The sequence below is a fragment of the Gigantopelta aegis genome, chromosome 3 (genome assembly GCF_016097555.1).
Source record: "Gigantopelta aegis isolate Gae_Host chromosome 3, Gae_host_genome, whole genome shotgun sequence".
NCBI lineage: Eukaryota > Metazoa > Mollusca > Gastropoda > Neomphalida > Peltospiridae > Gigantopelta > Gigantopelta aegis.
Window position 1 is genome coordinate 20,405,489 of NC_054701.1, and position 26,370 is coordinate 20,431,858.

The 26,370-nt window shown below is 37.2% G+C and overlaps 1 protein-coding gene across 1 annotated transcript; it reads left to right on the forward strand.

Moving 5' to 3' along the window:
• Positions 1–418: 418 nt before the first annotated feature.
• On the forward strand, positions 419–26,370 carry LOC121367671 (malectin-A-like). The gene is made up of 4 exons (XM_041491981.1): positions 419–831; positions 11,631–11,810; positions 16,684–16,741; positions 20,809–26,370. Exons 1-4 carry the CDS (start codon positions 445–447, stop codon positions 21,030–21,032), a joined length of 849 nt encoding a protein of 282 aa, XP_041347915.1. The 5' UTR covers positions 419–444; the 3' UTR covers positions 21,033–26,370.

A 26,370-nucleotide genomic window follows, 5' to 3' on the forward strand; every position in this document is an offset into this window, starting at 1 on the left:
CAGTGGTAAGGCGCTCGCTCGATGTGGGGTCGGTGTGGGATCGATCCCCGTCGGCGGGCCCATTGGGCTATTTCTCGTTCCAGCCAGTGCATCACGACTGGTATATCAAAGACCGTGGTATGTACTACCCTGTCTGCGGGATGGTGCATATAAAAGATCCCTTGCTGCTAATCGAAAATAGTAGTCCATGAAGTGGCGACAACGGGTTTCATCTTTCAATATCTGTGTGGTCCTTAACCATATGTCTGACGCCATATAACCGTAAATAAAATGTGTTGAGTGCGTCGTTAAATAAAACATTTCTTTCTTTTTCTTTATTTCCCGTCAAAATTAATACTACTCAGAGTCAGATCCTGTTTTTAGCAGGACCCTCATTTGGCAACCGGCCGGCACAAAACGTCACTTCCGTAGCGGAAGAACGTGTTGTCGCGTGGTTCGGTGAAGATGTTTCCGTTAGTAGGATCTGTTTTTTACAGGATCAGCTTATTTTTCACAAATACTCGGGTACTTTTCAGTGCCATTTGTGCTATTTCTTTAGTCGTACGTACGTGTGGAGCCGTAGAGGCGATATGGGCAGTGAACTGTGGAGGCGGAGCTCACACCGATGTTCACGGAATTCGCTACCAAAGCGATCCATTAAAAACGGGATTTGCTTCCGACTTCGGCAAGAGCTTATCTATCTCTCGAGTTGTCCCACAGGATCAGATTCTTTACCAAACCGAGAGATATCACATGTCAACGTTCGGCTACGATATTCCATTGACTAGAGATGGTGATTATGTTCTCGTCCTGAAATTCAGCGAAGTTTGGTTCACCGCCCCAAATAAAAAGGTGAGATCACTGATCCTCAGCATCTGTCATGTATCGTGAAAAACCGTGAACTGAGCTACCCCATAAATCAGTAGATTTACATGTGACTTGTTTTTATTGAATATGATTGAACCATGACATCAAAATACTATTGTTGAATTAAGAGAACCTTCCCCAAAACAAAGTGCACAAATAAGGAAAGGGGAGGGATTTAGCTCAGTCGGTGGAGTGCCCACTTGAGGATCCAACCACCTTGGTGGATCCATTTAACTGATTGGGTTCTTTCTCGTACCAACCAGTGCACCACAACTGATCAACAATCATGGTATTAGCCCGAGTACTCTGACTGTAAGAGAGCTAGACGGACATTTGGACATAAACACGCTCTCATTACAGTCAGAGACCAACCTATGTCTTTTTTTGGCAATTCCTGACTACCAAAAGGTAGGCAACGAGTCCCGCTTTAATACCACAACAATCCTATGTTTGACGTCAAATACCTTTACATCAATCATTTTCGAGTTAAGTGATACAAAAAAATCCACATATTAATCACTAATACACTTACTACAGAAAGAAACCTGACAGCACCCACATTAAGCTACGCTTCGTGACACTATGTCGCAACAATTGCAAAGCTCGGCGATCTATTTCGAGACGTAGACCACGTGATCGCGCACTGGGCGATTCCGCCTTGTGCAGCAGTTCAGGGGCCGTCTCATATCAAGTGAAGTTACAACATGGAAGAGTTGGCTAATGCCGTTTTGGATGAATTTGGATTTCATTACGTCATTAAACCAAAACAATTACACATTATTGATTCCATTTTGAATTTGAAGGATACATTTGGGGTGTTATCGACGAATTTGGATTTCATTACGTCATTAAACCAAAACAATTACACATTATTGATTCCATTTTGAATTTGAAGGATACATTTGGGGTGTTATCGACAGGATACGGCAAAAGTATGTGCTACGTACTGCCTCCTCTTATGAGACGACCCCTGTAACTGCTGCACAAGGCGGAATCGCCCAGTCTCGAAATAGATCGCCGAGCTTTGTAATTGTTGCGACGGAGTGTCACGAAGCGTAGCTGAATGTGGGTGCTGTCGGGTTTCTTTCTGTAGTATACATGTGTATTAGTGATTAATATGTGGATTTTTTTTGTATCACTTAACTCGAAAATGATTGATGTAAAGGTATTTGACGTCAAACATAGGATTGTTGTGGTATTAGAGCGGGACTCGTTGCCTACCGTTTGGTAGTCAGGAATTGCCAAAAAAAAGACATAGGTTGGTCTCTGACTGTAATGAGAGCGTGTTTATGTCCAAATGTCCGTCTAGCTCTCTTACAGTCAGAGTACTCGGGCTATCATGGTATGTGCTTTTCTGTCCGTGGGAAAGTGCATATAAAAGATCCCTTGCTGCATTAGGAAAATGTAGCAGGTTTCCTCTGATGACTGTGTCAGAATTACTAAATGTTTGACATCCAATAGCAGATGATTAATCAATGTGCTCTAGTGGTGTCATTAAACAAAACAAACTTAAATCAGTAGACATTCAAAGATTTTTATACATACAGTGCTGTCCGGTGTATCGGTGCACCTAAGCATTCAAAAATCATTTTCTATGTGAACACTGTTAAATACTTAATAAAATGTGTCTCTCACCAATAAAGCAGTGCATAATCTTGTTTTATGTCTGTAGTAAATAAACATTTTAAAATTGTGCATAAATGTAGACACCCCCTTGTATCCAAAAACGATTTCTAATGTTTTTTTAATTGCATCCTTAACAATAAATATGTTGAAACTTGATTAACCATTGAAAAAGAAATTGAATTTTAATTTGTTAAAAACACTGACAACATGACAACTTCCTAACCATACTTGAGCAAAATACCAAGTGCGCCGAATCACCGGACACGGTTGTATATATAGGGAAATGTTTCTAAACGACTGCGCACTATATTAAATGGCGTGTAATATTAAACAAACCTAAATTTAACAAGTTTTTCACTGCTATCATTGTCAAAGTCTCATCTGCTTTGCAGAATTTGCATGTTACATTGTAAGAGTTTTGGTGACATCATGTGACAGGCGTCCCTCTTGGAAAAAACAATAGCCCCATTTATGGGAGTAGCTGAAGAATGTCAACATTACACTATGATATGCATTTAATATCTTCACAATAGAAAATGGCATGGATATTAGCATTTGTTGGTTGATTTTGACAATAAATGGAACATGATAAAACATTATTGCATCAAATTGACTGTACATTACAATGCGCATGTGCAGAAACCATTTCATGTTAATAGGCCGTTTCACGGTTATTTGAGAATATTGAACCGGGGCTAGAAACTCGCCAAAAAATATGGTGGCCCAAAACATAATAATGGATGTTGGCAAATTAAGGTAAGCCAACCTTGAACCATGAGCAAGATTTTAATGTGGACTAAATGTATGCAATACAAATATTAATAGTGGCTCATATGTTATAGCTCTAAAGAAGATTGCCCAAATAATATCATTTGGATGACTAACACCATTATTTTTTAATATTTAAGTCGCCCAAATGGGACATTGGTCACATTTAGCAACCAGGGTCCATTTTTTAAAGTTCTCTTAGTGCTACGAAATAGTAAAACCATCGCAGGGTGTGACGTCACTACAGCACACGCCATAGTGATGTCATAGCTTACGATAATTTTACGATTTCGTAGGCTAAGATTGCTTTGAAAATATGGGCCCAGGCCAAAGGACGTTTTGAGCCCAGTTGAACTAATACATTAAACTGTTTGTGAAAAGTAGTAACTTTAATAAAAATACTTTCTAGATGACCCTTGTTTTTTTACCACTCAGTGTAGACTAACAGCACATACTTTTAAAATTAAAGGGAACACATTTGTTTAGCACCATTGGAGTGACTACCAAATTACATTTAGATTAACAATAAACAGCACAATAAAACATGAGTAGGCCTACTGTGTATGAAAGGTATGACCCAGTGTTTGACAAATGTTTGAGAAAGTCACTAGCTATTACAGAAGAACACCCTGTGAATATAAAATTAATTTGTTGGGCTAGTAAATAGCTACAATTGCCATGCCCAGTGGCTAGTGAATGTTTTGGGTCAAATTTTGCAGTTTAGTCTATTTGGTAAATTTTATATGAATATCCTGCTACCACCCCCAACCCCCAATGTTAGTATTTTTAAGCTCTATGTGCCTCTTTAGGTGACATATCTGATTATTACTATTATTTAATATAATTTTATTAAATTAAAAGTAAAGTTGGGCTAGTGAATTTTTAATTGTCGCTAGTAAAAAAATTTAAAATCACTAATCCCATGGGTAGTGAATTTTATAAAAATTCTAGAACAACTGGCAAAAGTGAACCCAATCAAGTAAACTGAAAAATATCTAATATGCTATTTTTGTCAAAATTAGACTTCTCCCCCACCTTAATGCTAGACCATAGACCACCCAAATATTATGTAAGGCTTGGAGACCCCTTCCTATTCACATACAAGTCATTTGATGAGTGTAATATAATTTTTGTATACTATTTGGAAAAGTGCATTTCAAGTCTTATAATTGCTATTGTGTGTCTAGCTATAACTACCTACATTGTCATGACAGTGTTTAAATGAAAATAAAACCATCAATTTTTTTTAGTAATGTTTGGACCTACTGTACAGCCTCGAGTGTTACATAATATCTGAATGGCCTGATGTGTATGTTTCTGAAATATACTTTTTGAAAAAAGTTTTGCTTAGTCTAGAACCCAAAATACCAGGGTGGAATATTTTTTCCTGTGAAAACTTGATAGAAAGTAAGTCACCATCATGCGCAGCCCCTCTTTTGAAGAAAAAGTTTGCCTTGGTTCCCTAAATTTTAAAATTGACCCCGAATTATAGGCAGTATGTTCATACCAGTAAATAGTTTGCAAATTGTTTTGTTTCTAATAAATTATTCTTAATTAAAACAAATCAGACACTTATTTATTTATTTAATTTACATTTGTTCTGCATGGATATCTACCTTTATTACAGATAGGGCAGAACCATGCATTACATTCTGTAATGGAACATGATTGAGAACAAAAGTTTAACACCAAAGCAGTTGAAAATCATAAAAATGGAATAATTTGCCCTTGTTGATATGTGTGTGTGTGGGGGGGGGGGGGGGGGCATAGCCCCGTTGAATGCGTTGTTAATTAAAACATTTCCTTCCTTCCTTGTTGATGTGGCATGCATGAGATCACGTAACATACTGACATGCAGAGCTCACCCTGTATATTGCTAAAATAGCCAATTGCTAATTTGTATACAATGTGGCTACACCATTTAACATTTGGCAAGTAACACTTTCTTTAAATTAACCCCATTTTAATAGCTTTAAAAAAATATTAGAGCTACATATTTGAAAATTGGCTGAAGCAAAATTGGTTCCAATGTGAGCTCTGAAAATTTTAATTGATGTTTTTCCAGTTTGACACAAGATCTAGTCAAGTGTATTCGATATCTGTCATTTTAAAGAATAAACATAAAAAACTTAATACATATTTATTTATTAAGATACTTACTTGTTTCAACCAGTGGTAAAAGGCTCTCCTGATGCGCAGTCGGTTTGGTGTCATTGCCCATCGTTGGGGCCCATTGGGCTATTTCTTGTTCCTGCCAGTGCACCATCACTGGTATATCAAAGGCTGTCAGTGTTTCTGCCAGTGCACCATCACTGGTATATCAAAGGCTGTCAGTGTTCCTGCCAGTGCACCATCACTGGTATATCAAAGGCTGTCAGTGTTCCTGCCAGTGCACCATCACTGGTATATCAAAGGCTGTCAGTGTTTCTGCCAGTGCACCATCACTGGTATATCAAAGGCTGTCAGTGTTCCTGCCAGTGCACCATCACTGGTATATCAAAGGCTGTCAGTGTTTCTGCCAGTGCACCATCACTGGTATATCAAAGGCTGTCAGTGTTCCTGCCAGTGCACCATCACTGGTATATCAAAGGCTGTCAGTGTTTCTGCCAGTGCACCATCACTGGTATATCAAAGGCTGTCAGTGTTTCTGCCAGTGCACCATCACTGGTATATCAAAGGCTGTCAGTGTTCCTGCCAGTGCACCATCACTGGTATATCAAAGGCTGTCAGTGTTTCTGCCAGAAAGACATTATTGGTTATGGTGCTATGGAATTGAATGCAACCACAGTCAACAGGTGGCATGGGGGTCCTCCCCCAGAAAGAAAATGGGTATAGGTTAGGGTTAAGAAAATCTTACTGTAATAATAAAAGTAATTAATTTTGTTAAAAAGTTAACTTTAAAAAATAAAATCTGCAAAAGCCCTGGCTGTGGTATGTGCCATTCTGTCTGTGGTATGGTGCATATAAAAGAGATCCCTTGTTATTAATGGAAAAATGTAGCGAGTTTCCTCTCTAAGACTATATGTAAAAATTGCCAAATGTTGACATCCAATAGCTGATGATTAATATATCAATGTGCTCTAGTGGTGTTGTTAAACAAAACAAACTTTAACTTTGTTTCAAGTTTAATACTGAACTTGAAAATGCTTTCAAAGTGTGAAGAAAAACCTCACAAATTAAAATTAACAAATTGGATGTCGATTGTGTGAACCAAGCAACAAATTTAATATAATTTAAAACCTAATGCAATTAAGGATGTTGATGATACGACATTTGCAGGTGTCGAAATATACACTATTCCGAAAATACTCAGTTTTAAAACAAAATACTAAATAAAATCTTTCAGTATCCCATGACGAACTTTGCATTAAAAACTAATGTTCATTTCTAGTTCTCATTTCTGAGTATACTGACACTTGCGTGATCGATGTGCTGTTTTGCGTATTGGTTAGCGAGCAGCAATGTACATTACTATAGTTGTTTTACCACACGCTTTTTATGGGATTCTTTGAAGAAATAGTATTTCTTAAAATTCATTAAATATATATTCTGTTATATGGTAATAGTGGTAAAAAATATATAAATTTCGACTCCTGATTTTTTATATATACTACTCAAAAGAATTTAAGAGTCAGACGATATTTTCGACATTATTTTCTGAATGTCAATTATATTAGCTAGACCATAATGTCATGCATGGTATTGTTCCATTTTGACGAAAGTGGGTCTAAGCAACCCATAAATGAATTAAAATCCACTGTCATTGACACTGTCGACTAGTTCTAATGGCGAAAACATGCTTACATTTGCACGTAAATTAGGGCGAAAGCGAAAGGTCTGCTAAGTGCCCATAACTTGCTTTTTCGCAAAGCGCTTCATTTGCACGCTTTGCACGTGTATTCCATGTTCCCAATGCTGAATTTCCGTATAATTGGAGCTTGCGTTTGTGTACGGTGCACACTCCAAATTCGACAATGGTACGACTTCAACTGACTATCGAAGATCGAGGAAGGGCTATTGCTTGGCTTCAGGATGGCAATACGCAAAGAAATGTTGCTCTGAGACTTGGTGTCAGTCAGAGTGTCGTTGGCCGACTGTGGCAACGGTACCAAGCAACAAATTCTGTTCGAAATCGTCCACGTTCGGGAAGACCCCGAAGCACTACAAATAGAGAGGACCGCTACATCACCAATATGGCTCTACGTCAACGCACAACCACTGCACGCCGATTACGTGACAATCTGCGGACTGCGACTGGAACTCGAGTGTCTGATCAAACCATACGCAATCGTCTGAGAGCCAATAATCTACGCTGCTGTCGCCAGGCTGTTCGACCACCACTCCTACCACGTCACAGAACGGCCAGACGTCACTGGTGCACACTTCATCTGCGGTGGCAACGTGTTCAGTGGGGTCGAGTGATGTTCACTGATGAGTCCGGGTTTAGTCTCCAGTTCAACGACGGTCGGGTTCGTGTCTACAGACGTCCTGGGGAGCGCTTCGCTGACGTTAACGTTAGACAACGTCACCGGTTCGGTGGTGGCAGCGTCATGGTGTGGGGAGGCATCTCTATTCACCACAGGACCCCCCTCTATGTGGTGGATGGCAATCTGAATGGAATCCGCTATCTGAATGAGATTATCCGGCCGTTGGTTCTCCCAGGCCTTCAGCAGATTGGCGGCGGGGCAGTTCTACAGGATGATAATGCCAGACCCCACCGCACCAGGGTGATAACAGACTTTCTCAGACAACAAGGTATCGCCAGGATGGATTGGCCAGCATATTCGCCTGACTTGGCCCCAATAGAGTACGCCTGGGACGAATTAGGCAGGAGAGTTCGGGATAACCATGCCCCTCCGGCCAACCTTCATGATCTGGGTCAACTTCTTATGGCAGAGTGGCAGGCCATTCCCCAAGAGTTCTTCAGATGTCTGATCAACAGCATGAGGCAACGATGTGTCGAGTGTATTCGCGCCAGGGGTGGATTCACACACTATTAAACGAATGTTTTAATGTGTAAAATGCATGTTTGACAACCTTCAACTTTGACAGCATGTCATGTGACTTTCTTGTATACAGTGACGTTTATTTGTGGTTTTTTGTAAATATGGAACAATAAATAAAAAATTTGGTGTAGTTTACATCATCAATCTAATACACTCTGAAACTTATTTGGTTATAAATTTTTGACCCTTAAATTCTTTTGAGTAGTATATTTAGTTGGACAAATTGTCAAATGCAGATTAAAATTAAATTTGGCAGATCTATATATAATTTTTTATTATTATTAATTTGCCGATGTATTTCATTATAATGCATGAGGCAACGATGTGTCGAGTGTATTCGCGCCAGGGGTGGATTCACACACTATTAAACGAATGTTTTAATGTGTAAAATGCATGTTTGACAACCTTCAACTTTGACAGCATGTCATGTGACTTTCTTGTATACAGTGACGTTTATTTGTGGTTTTTTGTAAATATGGAACAATAAATAAAAAATTTGGTGTAGTTTACATCATCAATCTAATACACTCTGAAACTTATTTGGTTATAAATTTTTGACCCTTAAATTCTTTTGAGTAGTATATTTAGTTGGACAAATTGTCAAATGCAGATTAAAATTAAATTTGGCAGATCTATATATAATTTTTTATTATTATTAATTTGCCGATGTATTTCATTATTAATCAGTGTATGTTACATCATGATCATCTGAAGTGTTAAAAAATTGTCGCTCATCCTGTTGATGATTCATTAGTACGGTATGTACTTGTATTTCCAAAAGGTACTTACAAAAACCCAGTCCCATAACATTTTTGGCATGTACCAAATGGTCATATATAACGTACTTCATTTTGAAGATCAGGCCTCGCTATGAGAGGTGAGCAGTTGCTCACACTCACCTCATACCCACCCAAGATGGAAAGTGGATCAAGTATTCTGCATTTGCCTTTCACCAGTTTGCTTTAGTATGTGTCATATTAACTTAAATTATTATACTGCTTATTTTTTTAAATATCTGGATCTGTTCGTCTGGAATTATTGATTGTGTACAGGCTCCCATTTTTGTGGGGAGGAAGGGAGGCTAATTTTTGACCAAATTAAATGAAAATGTCTGAACCTAAGTAAAAGGGTTTATTCATATTTGCATTACTACCAAATAACTATTGTAGGGTTTCACATGAATCACTGCACATTTTTTTACAACTAATATTGTGAGTAAAATGATGAACTTTATTCATGGTGAACATTTTCAGATCAGTTAATTTTGCCAAAATTGTCTTCATCATAGCCTGAATGTGAAGATTTGCTCCACCACAGGGTGTGCATTTTAACCCCCTGACCTCATCTCGTATGCTTATGGGAATTATTATCAGAAGAATAATGGCTTGCTTTCCTGCTTTCCAACTTGAGAGACTAATTGTGGCTTGAAACAGGAAGTAAAATATGGCCTGCTATTACTTTTTAAAAGTAGCAGGCCAAACAAAATATTTCCTGTTACAAATATGACAATATGGCTTGGGGGGAGGGTTTGTGTGGAAAATTAGGACCTCTGACTGAGATATATTTTAGTGCATTATGGATTTAAAATATAAAAGAATATTTACAAGATAAATAGCAGATGAGATAATTGAAACAATGACCTGTGATTTTTGGGGGGTAGCTTTAGCAGGTGGATTTCTATGTCAAGCCCTGGAGGACGAACTTAATTTTAACATTTTTTAATGGTTGTCTGACAGGTTATCTGTATAAAAATAAATCACTCTCAATAAAAATCAGTAGCCCTATGATTTCATTAAAAAAAAAGCAGAAAGGAATCTGTTATATACAATTTGTTATGGACATGATAGTTCATACCATGGTATTTGCTGTACCCATCATGGAGCTTTGGTTGGGAAGGGAGAAAAACTAGAATAGATTGAGCACTTAATCCTGCAACCAAAGATCACAGTTTGGGTGAGCGTTCTTTGTTTGCCACTCAACTAGATTTAACTGGATGTACTTGATAAGCCATTGAATTGAGTCCATGGAACCATGCTTGTATTTTTTTTGTAATCCAGTACTACGAACAGTATTTTTAGAAGTAAAATCAATTCTTGATCATGTAATAAAATTCCCTGTACACACTAGCGTAACAATTGAAATCATTTCAAGTGTCATACATGATGCATGCAAATTCCACCACAATGGAGCTGTCGTGACATGGTGACAAAAGCCCCTGAGTACTCATTTTTTAATCTCCTTGATTCAGTTATTGTACTATATACATTTATCATTCAAAATATCAATGGGACAACATTTTTATGTTCTCACTGGATCACATTATTTACCCACTCCATTGTTATGTGGGGTGAGACATAGCCCAGTGGTAAAGTGCTCGCTTGATGCATGGTCGGTTTGGGATTGATCCCTGTCATTGGGCTATTTGTCGCTCCAGCCAGTGCACCACGACTGGCATGTGGTATGTTCTATCCTAACTGTGGGATGGTGCATATAAAAGATATCTTGCTGTTAATCGAAAAGAGTAGCCCATGAAGTGGCAACAGCGGGTTTCCTCCTTCATTATCTGTGTGGACCGTAACCATATGTCTGACACCATATAACTGTAAATAAAATGTTTTCAGTGTTTCGTTTAATAAACCATTTCCTTCCTTCCATTGTTATGTAATAACTAGGATGTTAAATTCTAACACAGTGTCAGACATAGGTTGTCCATTGTGAAATAATTTTCTCTCACATAGCTAGACACCAAATATTATAGGTGTAATTTAAAATGTGTTGGTATCCTTAAACAAGTTCTTAGGTTGTGCCAAGACAATTTCCAGTGTTTGTGATTTTAAAAAAATAATTAAAAAATTCATAAACTAATGTAAGTTATTTGGCTAACAGATTGTTTAATGATGAAAAAATCCCACAACAAACATATCCAGGGCTATTTACAATTTGTTTTACCAATTTGAGTGCATTTAAGGTTTGACAGTTTTATATATTTTAGTAAAATACACATGCACATGTAATTTAATAATAGGGTTCTTACGCATCCTGGAAATCCTGGAATGTCCTTGAATTTGGTGATTTTAAAATCCAAACAGGTGGAATGTCCTGGAAAAGGCATTACATTTTATTGTATCCTGGGAATGTCCTAAAAATTTAGGCCAAAAATTTTGTGGTTTATTTTTTTCACATCTGTACTTTTGTTGTCATCCTACCCTGTCTAAATTCAGACAACAGTTTGTTATAAAAACATTCATTGATTGAACATTTCATGTCCTTCAAAATTAAAAAAAAAAGTCCTTTAAATGTCCTTGAATTTTAAGTTTTTTCAAGTGTAAGAACCCTGAATACAATATTGCAATATATCAGATGTATTTGATGATGTTGTTGCAGGTGTTTGATGTTGTACTGAATGGTGAACACAATGTTGTGAGTGAACTCGATATCTATGCTAAAGTGGGTAGAGGTGTTGCCCATGATGAAATTATACCGTTTTCAATAAAAGGAGGCAAGTTGAGAGTGAATGGTGAAGCTTCCCAGTTAGACGGAAAGTTATCAGTGGAGTTTATAAAGGTGAGTTCTTCTTAAATATATTTTATTTTGCAGTTTTATTGACAATGAGTACTACTTTTACTACTAAAAACAGTACTAATGGCAGTTCCATATTTAATGGACAAGTTATTATTTTTCAGAATTTATTCCAATACTTGGTATTTTGTAGGGAACATTTTGTTTTAAAAATTGATTAGCAACTTAAAGGTGAAAATATATGTACATGTATATGGTAATATGAATGAAAATTGAATGGAAATGTAATTAATGTTTTAGAATTGTTTAACGATGTCTGAAGCTTGTATAGTGTATTGTGACTGTATCAAACAGAGCATTCCCTTGTTTGAGACAAGGCAAGTACATAATTAAATTTGTATTACAATTTAAAAGCATCCCATTTTCATGAACATACAGATGTCATCATTGCAAACACCACATCTAATGAAGTTACTATATATTGGTACTTTGTATTATTTGAGTGTTACTGTCCCAGAACCAAACAAAATAATTCAAAATAAAATATATACTTGTTTGTGTTACAGTCCTTCATATTTAAACTTCAGGCGAGTGATAAATCACTCACCTCATAAGCTCCAGGTGAGTGGTTTGTTTTCTATAAAACAAATCTTGAGTAAACCTTGCACATATTGACAACAAGAAGTTTTGAATTGCAGGAGGTTTGCTGTTACCATATTTTTAATTGGACAATAAAATACGCTTCTGAGATGAAATTAATGTGTGCAAGCGTAAAAGCCCATGTAAAATGTGAGGGATTGGTGGTGTTATTATTAATAAGTATGTTTCAAGTAACAGACAATCTTCATTAATAGCAAACTTAAGGTGTTTTATTTATTTATTTATTTATTTATTTATTTATTTGTGTATTTATTTATTTGTTGTTTGTTTAATAATATGAAAAAACAACTGTATTGTGTTAGTTCTGTCGATGTCAAAAATGTTTGACTTACTAGGCATTTCTTACTATTATCCTGTTCAATTATTTACACCCAAAGTTTTTTGCAAATGTTACATTTATTTCCTATTCTATATTTGTTTTCTTTGCATTTACATGAAAACAAACCCAAACCCCGACAGGTTTTATATACAAATCATCATATAAAATGCACGAAGTTGACTTAATTCCACTTTTTAAAAATCTCTGTGTCTTTTAAATGCACGTTATTTCTCCTATAAATAACTACGGTCATTTGAATATCAAAAGCATCATTGTATAGTGCGTTTCAAACTAATGTTCGGTTCTATCGTCCTATCCGCACAAATCGTAGTATGACCTATATTTAAGAAAATATCTGTAAACATGAAGCAGGCGCGGATTCAGGTGGGGAGTTCAAGTGACAAAACCTCAGTTTGAAAAAAATATATGTATCAAATATTATAATTATATTGTGGAATACACAAGCGCGCACGCTGAAGGGAGAGACAGACAGACAGAGAGAGAGAGAGAGAGACGTCATTTATGTAACGATACACTCAACATATTTTAATCTATGGTTATATGGTTATAGGGAGAGAGAGAGAAGAATATGGTATGCATGCGATTGGTGGAGGTGTGACCCTCTGCACAACCTCAACCCCACTTAAGGCTTCTTTTGTATATGGAGCGGAACGTAGCTCAGAGGTAAAGCGTTCGCTCATGGTAGGTCGATTGATCGATCCCACATGGTGGACCCATTCGGTTGTGTCTAGTTCCAGCCTGTGCACCACAACTGATGTATAAAGGCTGTGGTATGTGCTATCCTGTCTATGGGATGGTGCATATAAAACGTCCCTTATTGCTTATCAAAATTGCTTATCGGAAACAGTGGCCCATGTGGCGGTAGCGAGTTTCTTTCTCACTGTCATAATGCTCCTTAACCGTTTTGTCTGATGCCACATAAACGTATATCAAATGCATTGAGTGTGTCGTTAAATAAACATTTCTCTCGTATGTATGTGTAGTCTATATGCATTTCTAGTCGATTAGTTTATAGGTTGTTAGGTTGTTTGATAGTGAATGATATGGAAATAAATAGTTTTTGGTGTTAAAGAGTTCATGCATACATTAAAGTAATACTCCTGATGGGTATGGAGAAATAACATAATCAGTCGACGAACTCATTTCTTCATCACTATCTTCGTTAAGGGGGACCATCACAGGGTGTAGGTGTGACAGAGTTCAATGCATGTGCAAGTTCTCTCCGCACCGTGGTCATTTTACCATCATTATGACGAGCTATGTGCCCTTTGACTTGACTCCAGATCAGTTCCATCGGATTGAGTTCAGAATGTCTTGGCGGCAGTCTTAGACACAAGTGCCCTTGGCATTCAGCAATATCATCAGTAACAAATTGCTTTGCACATTTGTTACTTTTCACAAGTTCATAAAGAACTGGCTTTGTCATGTTACTCTCAAAAGGTATATTTTTGTTTCGTAGCCACGACTGAATTTCTTCCTTTTTAGCGTTTAGTGCAGGACATTGTGTAATCTCAGTTAATTTGTTGTGGTAGCTTGCGTTATCCATGACGATAACAGAAGGTTCTGGTAGAGAAGGCATAAGTTGTTCTTCAAACCATTTGATGAAATTTTCATGATTCATCTCACCATGATAGTCTCCGTCTGTTTTTGTAGCCTCAAAGATCAATTCACAGCCATCTATCAATCCATATTTATCACAGCCAGCATGACAAATAATAAGTCTTTTTCCCTTCCCAGTCACCGAACAGAGTTTAGGAACTTGATCAGCAGTGTCTGATTTCGGCAGGTGATTGGTGGTACTTGTGCCCGGGTGGATATCTGTCCAGTGGTGGGATGTTGTGTGGTTGACATTCACCCAGGTCTCATCTTGATACACTATTAAATACCCCTGTTCTCGTAAACTGGATATTTCATGGAGATAGGACAGTCTCCTGTCTGATATATTGGTGTCCTCAAAAATCACTTTTCCAGTTGTAGACATATGTTGGTATTTAAAATCGAGGTCATGGAGTGTTCTTCGTAAAGTTGATATGGATATGTTGATTCCACATTCCTCCCTTAAAGCCACGTTAATCTTATGTAATGTAGGTAATTCGCCCTCTCTATAAAATCTGTATACTCGTCGTCTAATAACATCTTTATCAAATAAATCGATGAGTTTTCGGTCGCGTTTTTTCACAGTGATTTCTATGCTTGGATTCGTAGAGCTTAGATATTTCACAGTTCTTTTTACTGTTGAAACCAAAACTAAGTGCAGCGGCAACTCGATCGACAATTCGATAAGAAGCATACCTAGGTCTACCGCGCTGATATTCATCTTCAAAATAATCGAAAACGTTCTTAATACACGATTTTACATCAACTGAAGTGTTTTTCGATTTACCCATATTTTTCCTCAAATTTATATACCCTACCTAACTTGTATTTTACGTGATTTACACATTTCTACAATAGCACATGCAGTCATAGATCGAAATAATGATGTTATTGACCAAGCAATGCTATCGTATTTTGAACATTCAGGGCTGTGTCTGCGGGATGAAAAAGTCGTTGAACCCATACGAGTCCGAACAATAGGCCTTTGGTTTTTCGCATTACAAATGTAACACCCAAACCCCAAACCCCAGCCCCTAGCACCACCCTAAATACTATATAGATATATATATATATATATATATACGTTAGAGGCAAATTAAATAACATTTTTATTATTATTTGATGTTGGTGGCCTTTGACATTTTACACACACACACACACACACACACACATACACATCCGGTCTTCTGGGTCCGGCCCTGCATTAAATTTATTTATAAATTTGGAAAGCACATTCCTGCGGTGTGTGAGGTGATTTGTGTTTATTACTGTGCTACACCACAGTTGTGTTAGGTTAGATATGGTACGCTAATATATAATTGATATAATAAAATAAAAATACATAATACATTAGCTAAATTTATTAAATATAATGCACCTACAAGAAAGGGTTACATGTTCTGTTTGTTTACATCTATGTTTAATGGAAAGATTAGACAATGCTGTTACACACTGCAAAACAATAATAACCTTGATTTAGTGAAACAAGCTATAATGGCCTTCACGTAGCCTCAGATCCCAATATTTTGATATGCAAATGACCTTAGTTATTTATAGGAGAAATAATGTGCATTCAAAAGACACAGAGATTTTTAAAAAGTGGAATTAAGTCAACTTCGTGCATTTTATATGATGAATTGTATATAAAACCTGTCGGGGTTTGGGTTTGTTTTCATGTAAATGCAAAGAAAAAAATATAGAATAGGAAATAAACGTAACATTTGCAAAAAACTTTGGGTCTAAATAATTGAACAGGATAATAGTATTTACTATTTTAAGAAGTAATTATCATATAATAAGACTTGTCATTGTCAAGATGTCGACTTCCTCGTCATTGAAAAGCACACTAGAGCTCCAGTCATCATAAATTGCTTACTCTGTGATTAGGATCATTAGACATGTGGCTGTATAGCAGTGATAGACAATTTATTTGACACTTTAATGGACTTAATGTATTGCCTTTTGGTCAGGATCTAGTATGTAAGTGGGAAAACTCGTGCCACAGTGTTTTTGTGTGTGTGTGTGTGTGTTTGTGTTTGTGTTTGTAACAAATAAAATGTGCGTTAAAGCTGTAATCACAATTTCCTATCTTATAACAATGTTTATTAATTAATGCAAAACATGAACACAAGTACATTTTTAAAAATAAATTTCTATGTATTTGCTATTAATGGTAGCATTAAGTATGTGTTTGTTTGTGTATTGATTTATTTTATTTTTCTGGTTTTATGGATTCTGAAAAAGGTCATAATTTGTTTTAGCATGACAATTGACATTAGCTAATATATACAATGTATATATACATTTTTCTTTTCCATTCAGGGTGAATATGATAACCCAAAAGTGAATGCCCTTTATGTAGCAAAAGGAATTGTAGATGGTAAGTATTAATAGCATTAATAGAAAAGAAATTTTGTTTGATGAATATGGGTGGTGTGTAGTTTATGTACATTTCACTTGTACATATAGCAGTATGACCATACACGCAAATATATTGGTCAATTTTGATGGGTTTTTTTTTTTAATGTGAAAACTGAAAAAAGTCTTAGATCATAGCAGAGACAATGCCAAGGTTTGGGAGTGAGCTACATCTTATGAAAGTAATGTTTGAACAATGTCATACAAGTTACTTGTTATAGTCTAAATATGCAAATGTCACCTGTAGAACAATACAGGTACATTATCATATTATGTGTGTTCTGGGTTGTGAAACAGTTATGTGTACTCTGGGCTGTTAAACAATACAGATACATTGTGTGTGCTCTGGGTTGTGAAACAATTATGTGTACTCTGGGCTGTTAAACAATTATGTGTGCTCTGGGTGGTAAAGTAGCAGCCAATGCTGCACAACTGGTATAACAAAGGCTGTGGTATATCCTGTCTTGGATGGTGCATATAAAAGATCCCTTGCTGCTAATCGAAAAGAGTAGCCCATGAAGTGGCGACAGCGGGTTTCCTCTCAATATCTGTGGTCCTTAACCATATGTCTGACGGCATATAACCGTTTATAATATGTTAGGTACGTTATGTGTGCTCTGGGTTGTGAAACAATTATGTGTGCTCTGGGTGGTAGAACAATACAGGTACATTATGTGTGCTCTGAGTGGTAGAACAATACAGGTACATTATGTGTGCTCTGGGTGGTAGAACATTACAGTTACATTATGTTTGCTCTGAGTGGTAGAACAATACAGGTACATTATGTGTGCTCTGGGTGGTAGAACAATACAGGTACATCATGTGTGCTCTGGGTGGTAGAACAATACAGGTGCATCATGTGTGCTCTGGGTGGTAGAACAATACAGGTGCATCATGTGTGCTCTGGGTGGTAGAACAATACAGGTGCATCATGTGTGCTCTGGGTGGTAGAACAATACAGGTGCATCATGTGTGCTCTGGGTGGTAGAACAATACAGGTACATCATGTGTGCTCTGGGTGGTAGAACAATACAGGTACATCATGTGTGCTCTGGGTGGTAGAACAATACAGGTGCATCATGTGTGCTCTGGGTGGTAGAACAGTACAGGTGCATCATGTGTGCTCTGGGTGGTAGAACAATACAGGTGCATCATGTGTGCTCTGGGTGGTAGAACAATACAGGTGCATCATGTGTGCTCTGGGTGGTAGAACAATACAGGTGCATCATGTGTGCTCTGGGTGGTAGAACAATACAGGTGCATCATGTGTGCTCTGGGTGGTAGAACAATACAGGTGCATCATGTGTGCTCTGGGTGGTAGAACAATACAGGTGCATCATGTGTGCTCTGGGTGGTAGAACAATACAGGTGCATCATGTGTGCTCTGGGTGGTAGAACAATACAGGTGCATCATGTGTGCTCTGGGTGGTAGAACAATACAGGTACATCATGTGTGCTCTGGGTGGTAGAACAATACAGGTACATCATGTGTGCTCTGGGTGGTAGAACAATACAGGGACATTATGTGTGCTCTGGGCTGTGGAACTACACAGATATAAAAGAATGTTACATTCATAACAAATTTCTCCCTTTTTATTTTTGATTGATATACTGACATTGATTTACTGTCACAGATATAGGGCTGTGCATGAATTCTGTAACAGATGTGTATTGTATATGTGTATTAAAAAGCTAAATTTCTAATGTGCATGCATCTGAGAATTGACAATTTGCATAACCTATTTATTGGTTATGCAACCATAAATTTAAGTAACTTGTTTTTCCTTTTTGCATGTGAGTAATATCCCAAATTTAATGTGCCAAAAAAAAGGTTACATAAAGTTATCTTTTTACGTGAGCGACACACAAATGAAACCATCATTCACATAATTTTCAGAGGTCTAATGTAGCATTTATAGTGATGTAAACCAAATTTGTAAATAAAATGTGATGTTAACTACATTTTGTAATTTTGGTTTTTGAAGGAGACTAAGTTTTCTGATACATTTTAAGATATACTCTTCAAAAAAAGAAACGCAAAAGGGTACAAATGGGTTATAACTCCGATTTTATGTTTCCTACCGGTTCATGCTTTGTGAATATAAGGTCATTGCATGTCCCAAACACATTCCCACGGTTACATTCGATAAAACGCAGCTACTGTACAATAAAGTTCCAAAATGTGAATATTTGCAAAAACGCAGCCACGTGCAAACCATGTCACCACTGCACGTGCGTTGTCTGCACGTGCAACATGAACACCGACAGTATAAAAGTGCAGGGTGTTCGCTTGCCTGGCCTCTGTATCTGGCCGATAGTTGACAATCCAGGACATGTCACGTCTCAGTGAACCGCAGAGAAACAATGCCATCGGCCGACTAGACGCAGGCGAATCCAGAACGGCCGTTGCCAGGGCATTCCATGTGTCCCCAAGCACCATCTCCAGACTGGGGGACCGTTACCAGCAACATGGATCAACACGTGACCTCCCTAGATCCGGTCGACCACGGGTCACTACCCCCGGGCAGGACCGCTACATCCGGGTACGCCACCTTCGGGAACGATTGACTACTGCCACCTCCACAGCCGCAGCAATACCAGGTTTGCGCAGGATATCCGACCAGACCGTACGGAACCGCCTACGTGAGGTAGGAATTCGTGCCAGACGTCCAGTTCGAGGTGTCATCTTAACACCACAACACCGTCGACTCCGACTGCAGTGGTGCCAGATTCATCGACAATGGCCTCAACTGCGATGGAGACAGGTGTGGTTCAGTGACGAGTCCCGATTTCTGCTCCGACGTCATGATGGAAGATGTCGCGTGTATAGGCGTCGTGGTGAACGTTATGCGGCAAACTGCGTGCAGGAAGTGGACAGATTCGGCGGGGGTAGTGTCATGGTGTGGGCAGCCATCTCACACACTGGCAGAACTGACCTGGTCCACGTGCAGGGCAACCTGAATGCACAGGGCTACATTGACCAGATCCTCCGGCCACACATCGTTCCAGTTATGGCCAACGCCAACGCAGTGTTCCAACATGACAACGCCAGGCCTCACACAGCACGTCTCACAACGGCTTTCCTACAGAACAACAACATTAATGTCCTTCCTTGGCCATCGATATCACCGGATTTGAACCCAATTGAGCATCTATGGGACGAGTTGGACCGACGCCTCCGACAGCGACAACCACAGCCCCAGACCCTGCTCGAGCTGGCAGCAGCCTTGCAGGCCGAGTGGGCCACCATCCCCCGGGACGTCATCCGTACTCTGGTTGCTTCAATGGGCAGGCGGTGCCAGGCAGTTGTCAACACACGCGGAGGCCACACCCGGTATTGACTCCAGATGACCTTGACCTTGGTGGTGTGTCCTATCACTTACTCACAATGGACTAGAGTGAATTGTGAACAATCCTGCAACATTTGGTAATTATCGGACTCACCATTCAATAATTAAATCAATTCTCCAAATGTTACGACAATGTGGTTTTGCGTTTCTTCTTTTGAAGAGTATATATATTTAATTTTAGGTAGGTTATATATATTTCTGCTAACATAGAGAGTAAACTGAATTAGCCTCAGGTTTGTTGTGGTTAAGCCATCAGACATAAAGCTGGTAGGTTCTGGGTTCACATTCCGGTACCGGCTCCCATCTAGAATTGAATTTTAACAACTCGGTGGGTAAGGCCACTACATTAAGTTCTTTCTTACTAGCAATTAACCCAATATCCTTGGACAGATAACTTAGTTGTGTGCCCAGGACAGCATGTTTGGACCTTAATTGGATAGAAGTATGATAATAAGTTCAAATAACTAAGCAAACTGGTGGTAGCAGATTTGTTTTCTGTCATTCTCTAGAACTGCAATTACATATATAAAAATAAATTTGCAAGTCACCCTCCACTGAAATAGTTTAAACCGTAGATCGTTTGTAAGAGAGTTCTGCACTCTTCCAACTTAAGCTACTAAATAAGTTTGCACTATCTTCTTCCGAAAATGTCTACTTTCACTTTCTGTTCCATTTGCAGATATTCCAAAATTACCTCCCCTTGCTGGGTCTGAACCACAACGTGAGGATGAAGAGGAGGAGGATGATGACAACATCTCGACCAAGCCTTCGAAATCTCGCCGGCCATCGGGCCCCAAAGCCAAAGACCCATACGCTCAGGATGACACAAGCACCATGCTACTACCAGTGTTTGTGGCTATAGGAGCATTTATTCCGCTGCTCTTTTGTTTATGTAAACTGTAATGCATGTATCAAAGTCATTCTCTAGTTTGACATGTGGGTCTATGGTTCAAGGGGATGTTCATAGTCAGTGGTGCATATTTTAATACATTTTTGGTTGTCTCAAAACTGTTAATGTAACAGTGGAAAATAAGTGGAAAGAATTGTGGATGGAAGTTGTAAACTATAGTCCGTCCCACACGAAATGCCTTTTTTCATGCTATGGAATTGACTGCAAGTTATTTCTTTCTGAGACTATTGTTTTCTAAATTGAAAACAAAAATAGTATTTTTTTGACGATTACCAAAACACTTTTACTTTTCTTCTTACGTCAAACAAAACTGAAATTATTTACCCAAAAAAACATTTTTATAGGAGGATGGGACGGACTGTAGATATATATTTTTAATGGTCTCTAGGATGGCATTGCTAACTTTATCAAAGTGCACCAAGTGCTTTCTACATTCAACTAAAATGGCATATTTCAATAATCATTGAACATCGCAATGCAAATCCTGACTTAATGTTTTAATTACAGAGTAGAACCAAAAAAGAAAAAGAAATAATTTTAATAAATCACAACAACAAAAACCACCCGTTGGAAAAAAAATGTATACAACAGTATACTTAAAATTTAAGGAAAAATCACACGTCTTGCTTTGGACAACTAATGCAATTGGCCTTATAATTAATACAGATTAGCATAACGATGTTTCATCTTTTATGTTTCACTATGATGTGGTGTCATAAACAGATGAGATAAGGTCTAACCACTTACTTGGTTTAATATGAAGTACAAAACGTATGGACCCGTGCAACACGAAGTTAAAGTTATATATTACTATTTGACTTAATATATATAGCCTTATAAGATACACTTTTAAAAAGTTGTCTTCACTAACCAAAAGAGATGACCCTTATGAATGAATAGCTTTAATGAGATCATTAGTTTATGCAAGGTACTGACTGGTATGCATGGATTTTGAATGTTTAATGTTATCCAAATAGAGCATAAATATGAATATATTTTTGTTGCTGCAAAATCATGTCTGTTGATACCTGTTACTACAATATTCCAAAACATATGTAGTTGTATGAGATAAGTGTGGAATATTGGGCTATTTATTAAAATAGTAGTATCGTCACAACTTTAGTATTGTCACACATTGTGGTTGCATTGCATACATCAGATACCTTTTAAGACATGTTTGGTTTTTACAACTGTGTTTAATTAACTAATCTAGTAAAATGTATGAGTGATTTTTCACACACGAGTTTTTCATAACGTTAAGTATTTACTTTTGGTTTAGCAATACTTTTAGACGATGTCAAATTTAGTATGGTAATCGGCTCGCGAGAATGCAGGTGTGGAAAAGTAAATGCGCATGCGAAAAAGCACATGAAATCGTGTTAATGGAAAAGCAGGCCTTGGACAGAATTGCAATAAGTTCTGTAAGAGGACTAAGTATCTTTAATGACAGTCCCTTCTCCAGAATCATCAGATAGTACTTACTACATTGTAGATAGATAGTCAACTTCGAGCACCTAAGCCCTGTTCTACGAAGCAATCTTAGCCCTAAAATTACCTAGCTACCCTATGCACTTAAGTTGATATTAGGGCTAAGATCACTTCGTGGAACGGGGCCCTGGGCCCTGGGCCCTTATTTTCGAAGCTATCTTAATGCTACGAAATCGTAAAACCATTGTAAGCTATGACGTTACTATGTTGTGTGCTGTAGTGATGTCATAGTCTATGCTGATTTTACCATTTCGTAGCGATAAGATAGCGTCTAAAATCCCTAGCTTGATCAGCTTTCGTGTTACTACCATTATATTATTGACAGTTTTGAAAGCTATTTTAGCACAACAGTAAAACCATCGTATGCTGCGAGACACACCGTAGGCTACAATAGTTTTACGATATCACAGTACTAAGATATCTTTGAAAATATGGGTCCTGATCAGCTTGTTAATGTGAAATCAGTGTTTAAATTGTAAAGAATGTGTGCATTAATTTATCTCTATTTTTATTTTAATGTTTTGTTTTTTTCCTCATGCATTTTAAAGAGTGAAATATGTTGTGTTTGTATGTCTTATAATCCACATTGCACACATATGTAGTATCAGTTTTTTCATTTTCAGCCAACAGCCAGCTAAATTACTTTCTAACATTACCAGCTGAGCTGACAGCTTATTCCTCAAGTTTGGTGAAATTGTAGTAAATGCAGTTTTAGATGAGGATTTATGCTAGGGCTCATACCAACTCAAAACGGCAACCAGTCCCGTAGGACAAACGTCTCCAATTTTACCTGTATCCTACATGAAACTGAAATGTGCTATCTGACCTGATTTTTTTTTATTAAGGGTTTAGCAGTATTAAGTGTTGTTTCATTAGGTAGCAAAACAAAACATAAAAATAAAACAATAAAACAAAACTTTGAAACATATCGCAGCATCAGATTCTTGAAGAAATTATTTTGTCAATACATTTATAACTAATTTTTATTTGAAAAAATTGTCAGGACAATTTACTTTACTTTACTTGTCCAGCACCCAAAACTGCTTGTCCTTACTAAAAACATAATAAAACGTGTTAAATAACCATTTTAGAGAGTTAAAATTCACTGTTTAATTTGGGCCCGTTAATTTAGAGTAAATTAATCAAAGGCACGGCAAAAAGCTGTTTAACATTTTGCCATTTCGTACTCTATTTATTCATTATAAAAGATATAATTATATTATTAATCAACTGCTTTTGGCGAGTACAAAGATTAGAGCAAGATTTGGAGCAGAATCAAATGTTTAAATGTGTTTCATTGGAGTATTTTTTTCAGAGAAGAGAGATAACCCATCTGTCTGGTAATATTAATCGGATGACCTCGTTCTAAGGTTGGTATGAGGCTCTGATTACATGAACATGACTGTAAATAAATTATCACAAGATATTTCTTGTTTAATAGATTTATGTTGGGGTTTTTAAATAATTATTTTAATGGTGTCATGAATAGCAAATATAATATGAGCATATGCTAGTTATAGTGCCTAGAATTATGGAGACGTAAAATTATTTTTGTATAAGTGTTGTGAAAATAGTTTGAACCCAACCTAAAAATGTTGTTCTGTTCGTTATTTCAATAGATGTTAAAATGACCATGTGGGACAACCCACAAGAAATATTTTTTTGATGTGCTCCTTTTGTTGTGTGATATAAAAATAGACCACCACAACAGTGCAATTCTTAAAGTTTTAAATATCTTCAAAGCCGATCAAAGATGCACTGTTTTCAGTAAGAATATATTTACTAAAGATTTTCTTAAATGTCCTTCCCAGCCCTTCATTCCTGAACTTTTATTTTATCAATACTACCCTACATTACATAGTACATATTTTTAGGGGGCAAAAAAAGAAGTGAGATTAATCTATTTCACACTATCAAAAGTTTAAAATCTTATGCCTAGATTGTTTTCAGCTCCTTCCACAATTGTACCCCCACCCCCACCCCCAGTGTAGACATCCTTGTACAGAGGTACTTTAATCTTAGTGACTGAATTCAGTAAGCTCCTGTTCTGGACGTAGGAGCCAGCTTGTTCTGAATGTGCACGTTAAAACCTTGACCTGACATTACTTGATCCAATGACCAACCTCACTCGCAAACACCCCCCTCCCTCAAAAAAATAAAAAAATAATTAAATTTTAAAAGTGAGCTGCAGTTAAAGTTAAATCAATTGTAGTGAATTCATGTTTATTGTAAAAAGAAATCCTGCAATTCGATTGTGACAGCAGCTGATGAAATGTGCCAGCTGCTTTTATGAGATTATAGGCTGGTTGTAGTTCAAAAGCAGAGCCATCCCTTTTTATTGCAGCTTTCATTCTCTTCATATTGATACCAACTTGAAACATGTGAAGCTAGATTACCCTAAGAAAGTATTTTTAAAAGTAGGCCAGCCATCTGGTGTTACATTTTTTAAATTGGTCCCTCAAAATCTTCATTCATATTTAACAAGTGGACAAGTACTAATTCCAGCCTTGCATATCTTGACTCCTTCATAAATAAAGTTTGTTTTGTTTAACAAAACCACTAGAGCACATTGATTTACTAATCATCAGCTATTGGATGTCAAACAGTTGCTCATTGTGACATATAGTCCAAAGGATTTTGTATGTGCACTTTCCCACAGACTTTACAGCACATACCACAACCTTTGACATACCAGTCATGGGGCACTGGTTGAGACAGATAAACAAACCTCAGTCAAACAATGGGTCCGCCGAAAGGATTCGATCCTTCAACCCAAGTATCACAAGTGATCACTCTGCTGATTGAGCTACATCCTGCCCCTCCAAATATAGTCTCATATCTTTCACAATTCAATTTGATATGCAATTTCTCACCCCACCCCCAATATTATTCAAATATCTGATAACCTTTAAATTTTAGTGAAAATTGTTTTAGAGAGCAAATTTTCACTCGTCCCTCAGAGTATATTTTTAAAATTGACAAAACATGCAGAACAGGATTTTCATAATTAATTCTGTTTTAAAGAGGAAATTCACAATGCTTGTATCTTTCATCTAATCATCATTAAAGGTTGAGATCTAGTCGTGGCTTATTAATCAAATAAAGATGATTATATAAATATTAAATTACATCTAAGTTATACAGTGCTTTTTTCTGAAATTATTTGGCATTTGAAAATTTTACTGGGGCTTATGTATTTTGCCCAGTAGGTACTCTTGAAATGCCAGAAAGAAGCAAATATATAATAATAAAACTAAGAATTTTTTTTATATAGAGCAATTTAGAAAGGGAATACCAGTTTATGAATTAGCCTAGTTCATGTTTTCTGATACCAGAATAGACAGCTGCTGTGTTTTGCATCTAGCAAGTGCTAAATCAAGTTCAACTAAACATCATACTTACACTCACCATGGATAAATGAACACTGCTTGTGTGACAAATAATATGTATATCGTGGAGGAGACATATTTTATTACAGTGGTGTGCTTGTTACTATTTTTGTGTAAAAGTGCTTGTTACCATTTTTGTGTAAAAGTGCATTGTTGGAAATCTTTTGATGCTTTGTATAGAAAGTAGAATTTGTATAGAAGGTATCATTCTGGACCCATTAGTTTAAAATACATCATTTGCAGATTTAAAAAAAAATTGTTTTTGTAATGTTCGTTTTTTAACATGTTTAGAGTTATATTAACCCACTTGTTTCAAGCTCAGATATTTATCAGGGCTCGAACTTAACGACAGCAATTGCCATCGCTGAGATATAAATTGCCATAGCTAGAGAGCATTACCAATGGCACTTTTGTGCCGTCAGTAAACCTCAACAATGGCAAAATATATACACCA

Coding starts and splice junctions, on each gene's coding strand:
- LOC121367671 (XM_041491981.1), top strand. CDS start 445: ATGTTTCCGTTAGTAGGATCTGTTTTTTACAGGATCAGCTTATTTTTC. Junction 832..11,630: donor TCACCGCCCCAAATAAAAAG/GTGAGATCACTG, acceptor ATGTTGTTGCAG/GTGTTTGATGTTGTACTGAA. Junction 11,811..16,683: donor TATCAGTGGAGTTTATAAAG/GTGAGTTCTTCT, acceptor TTTTCCATTCAG/GGTGAATATGATAACCCAAA.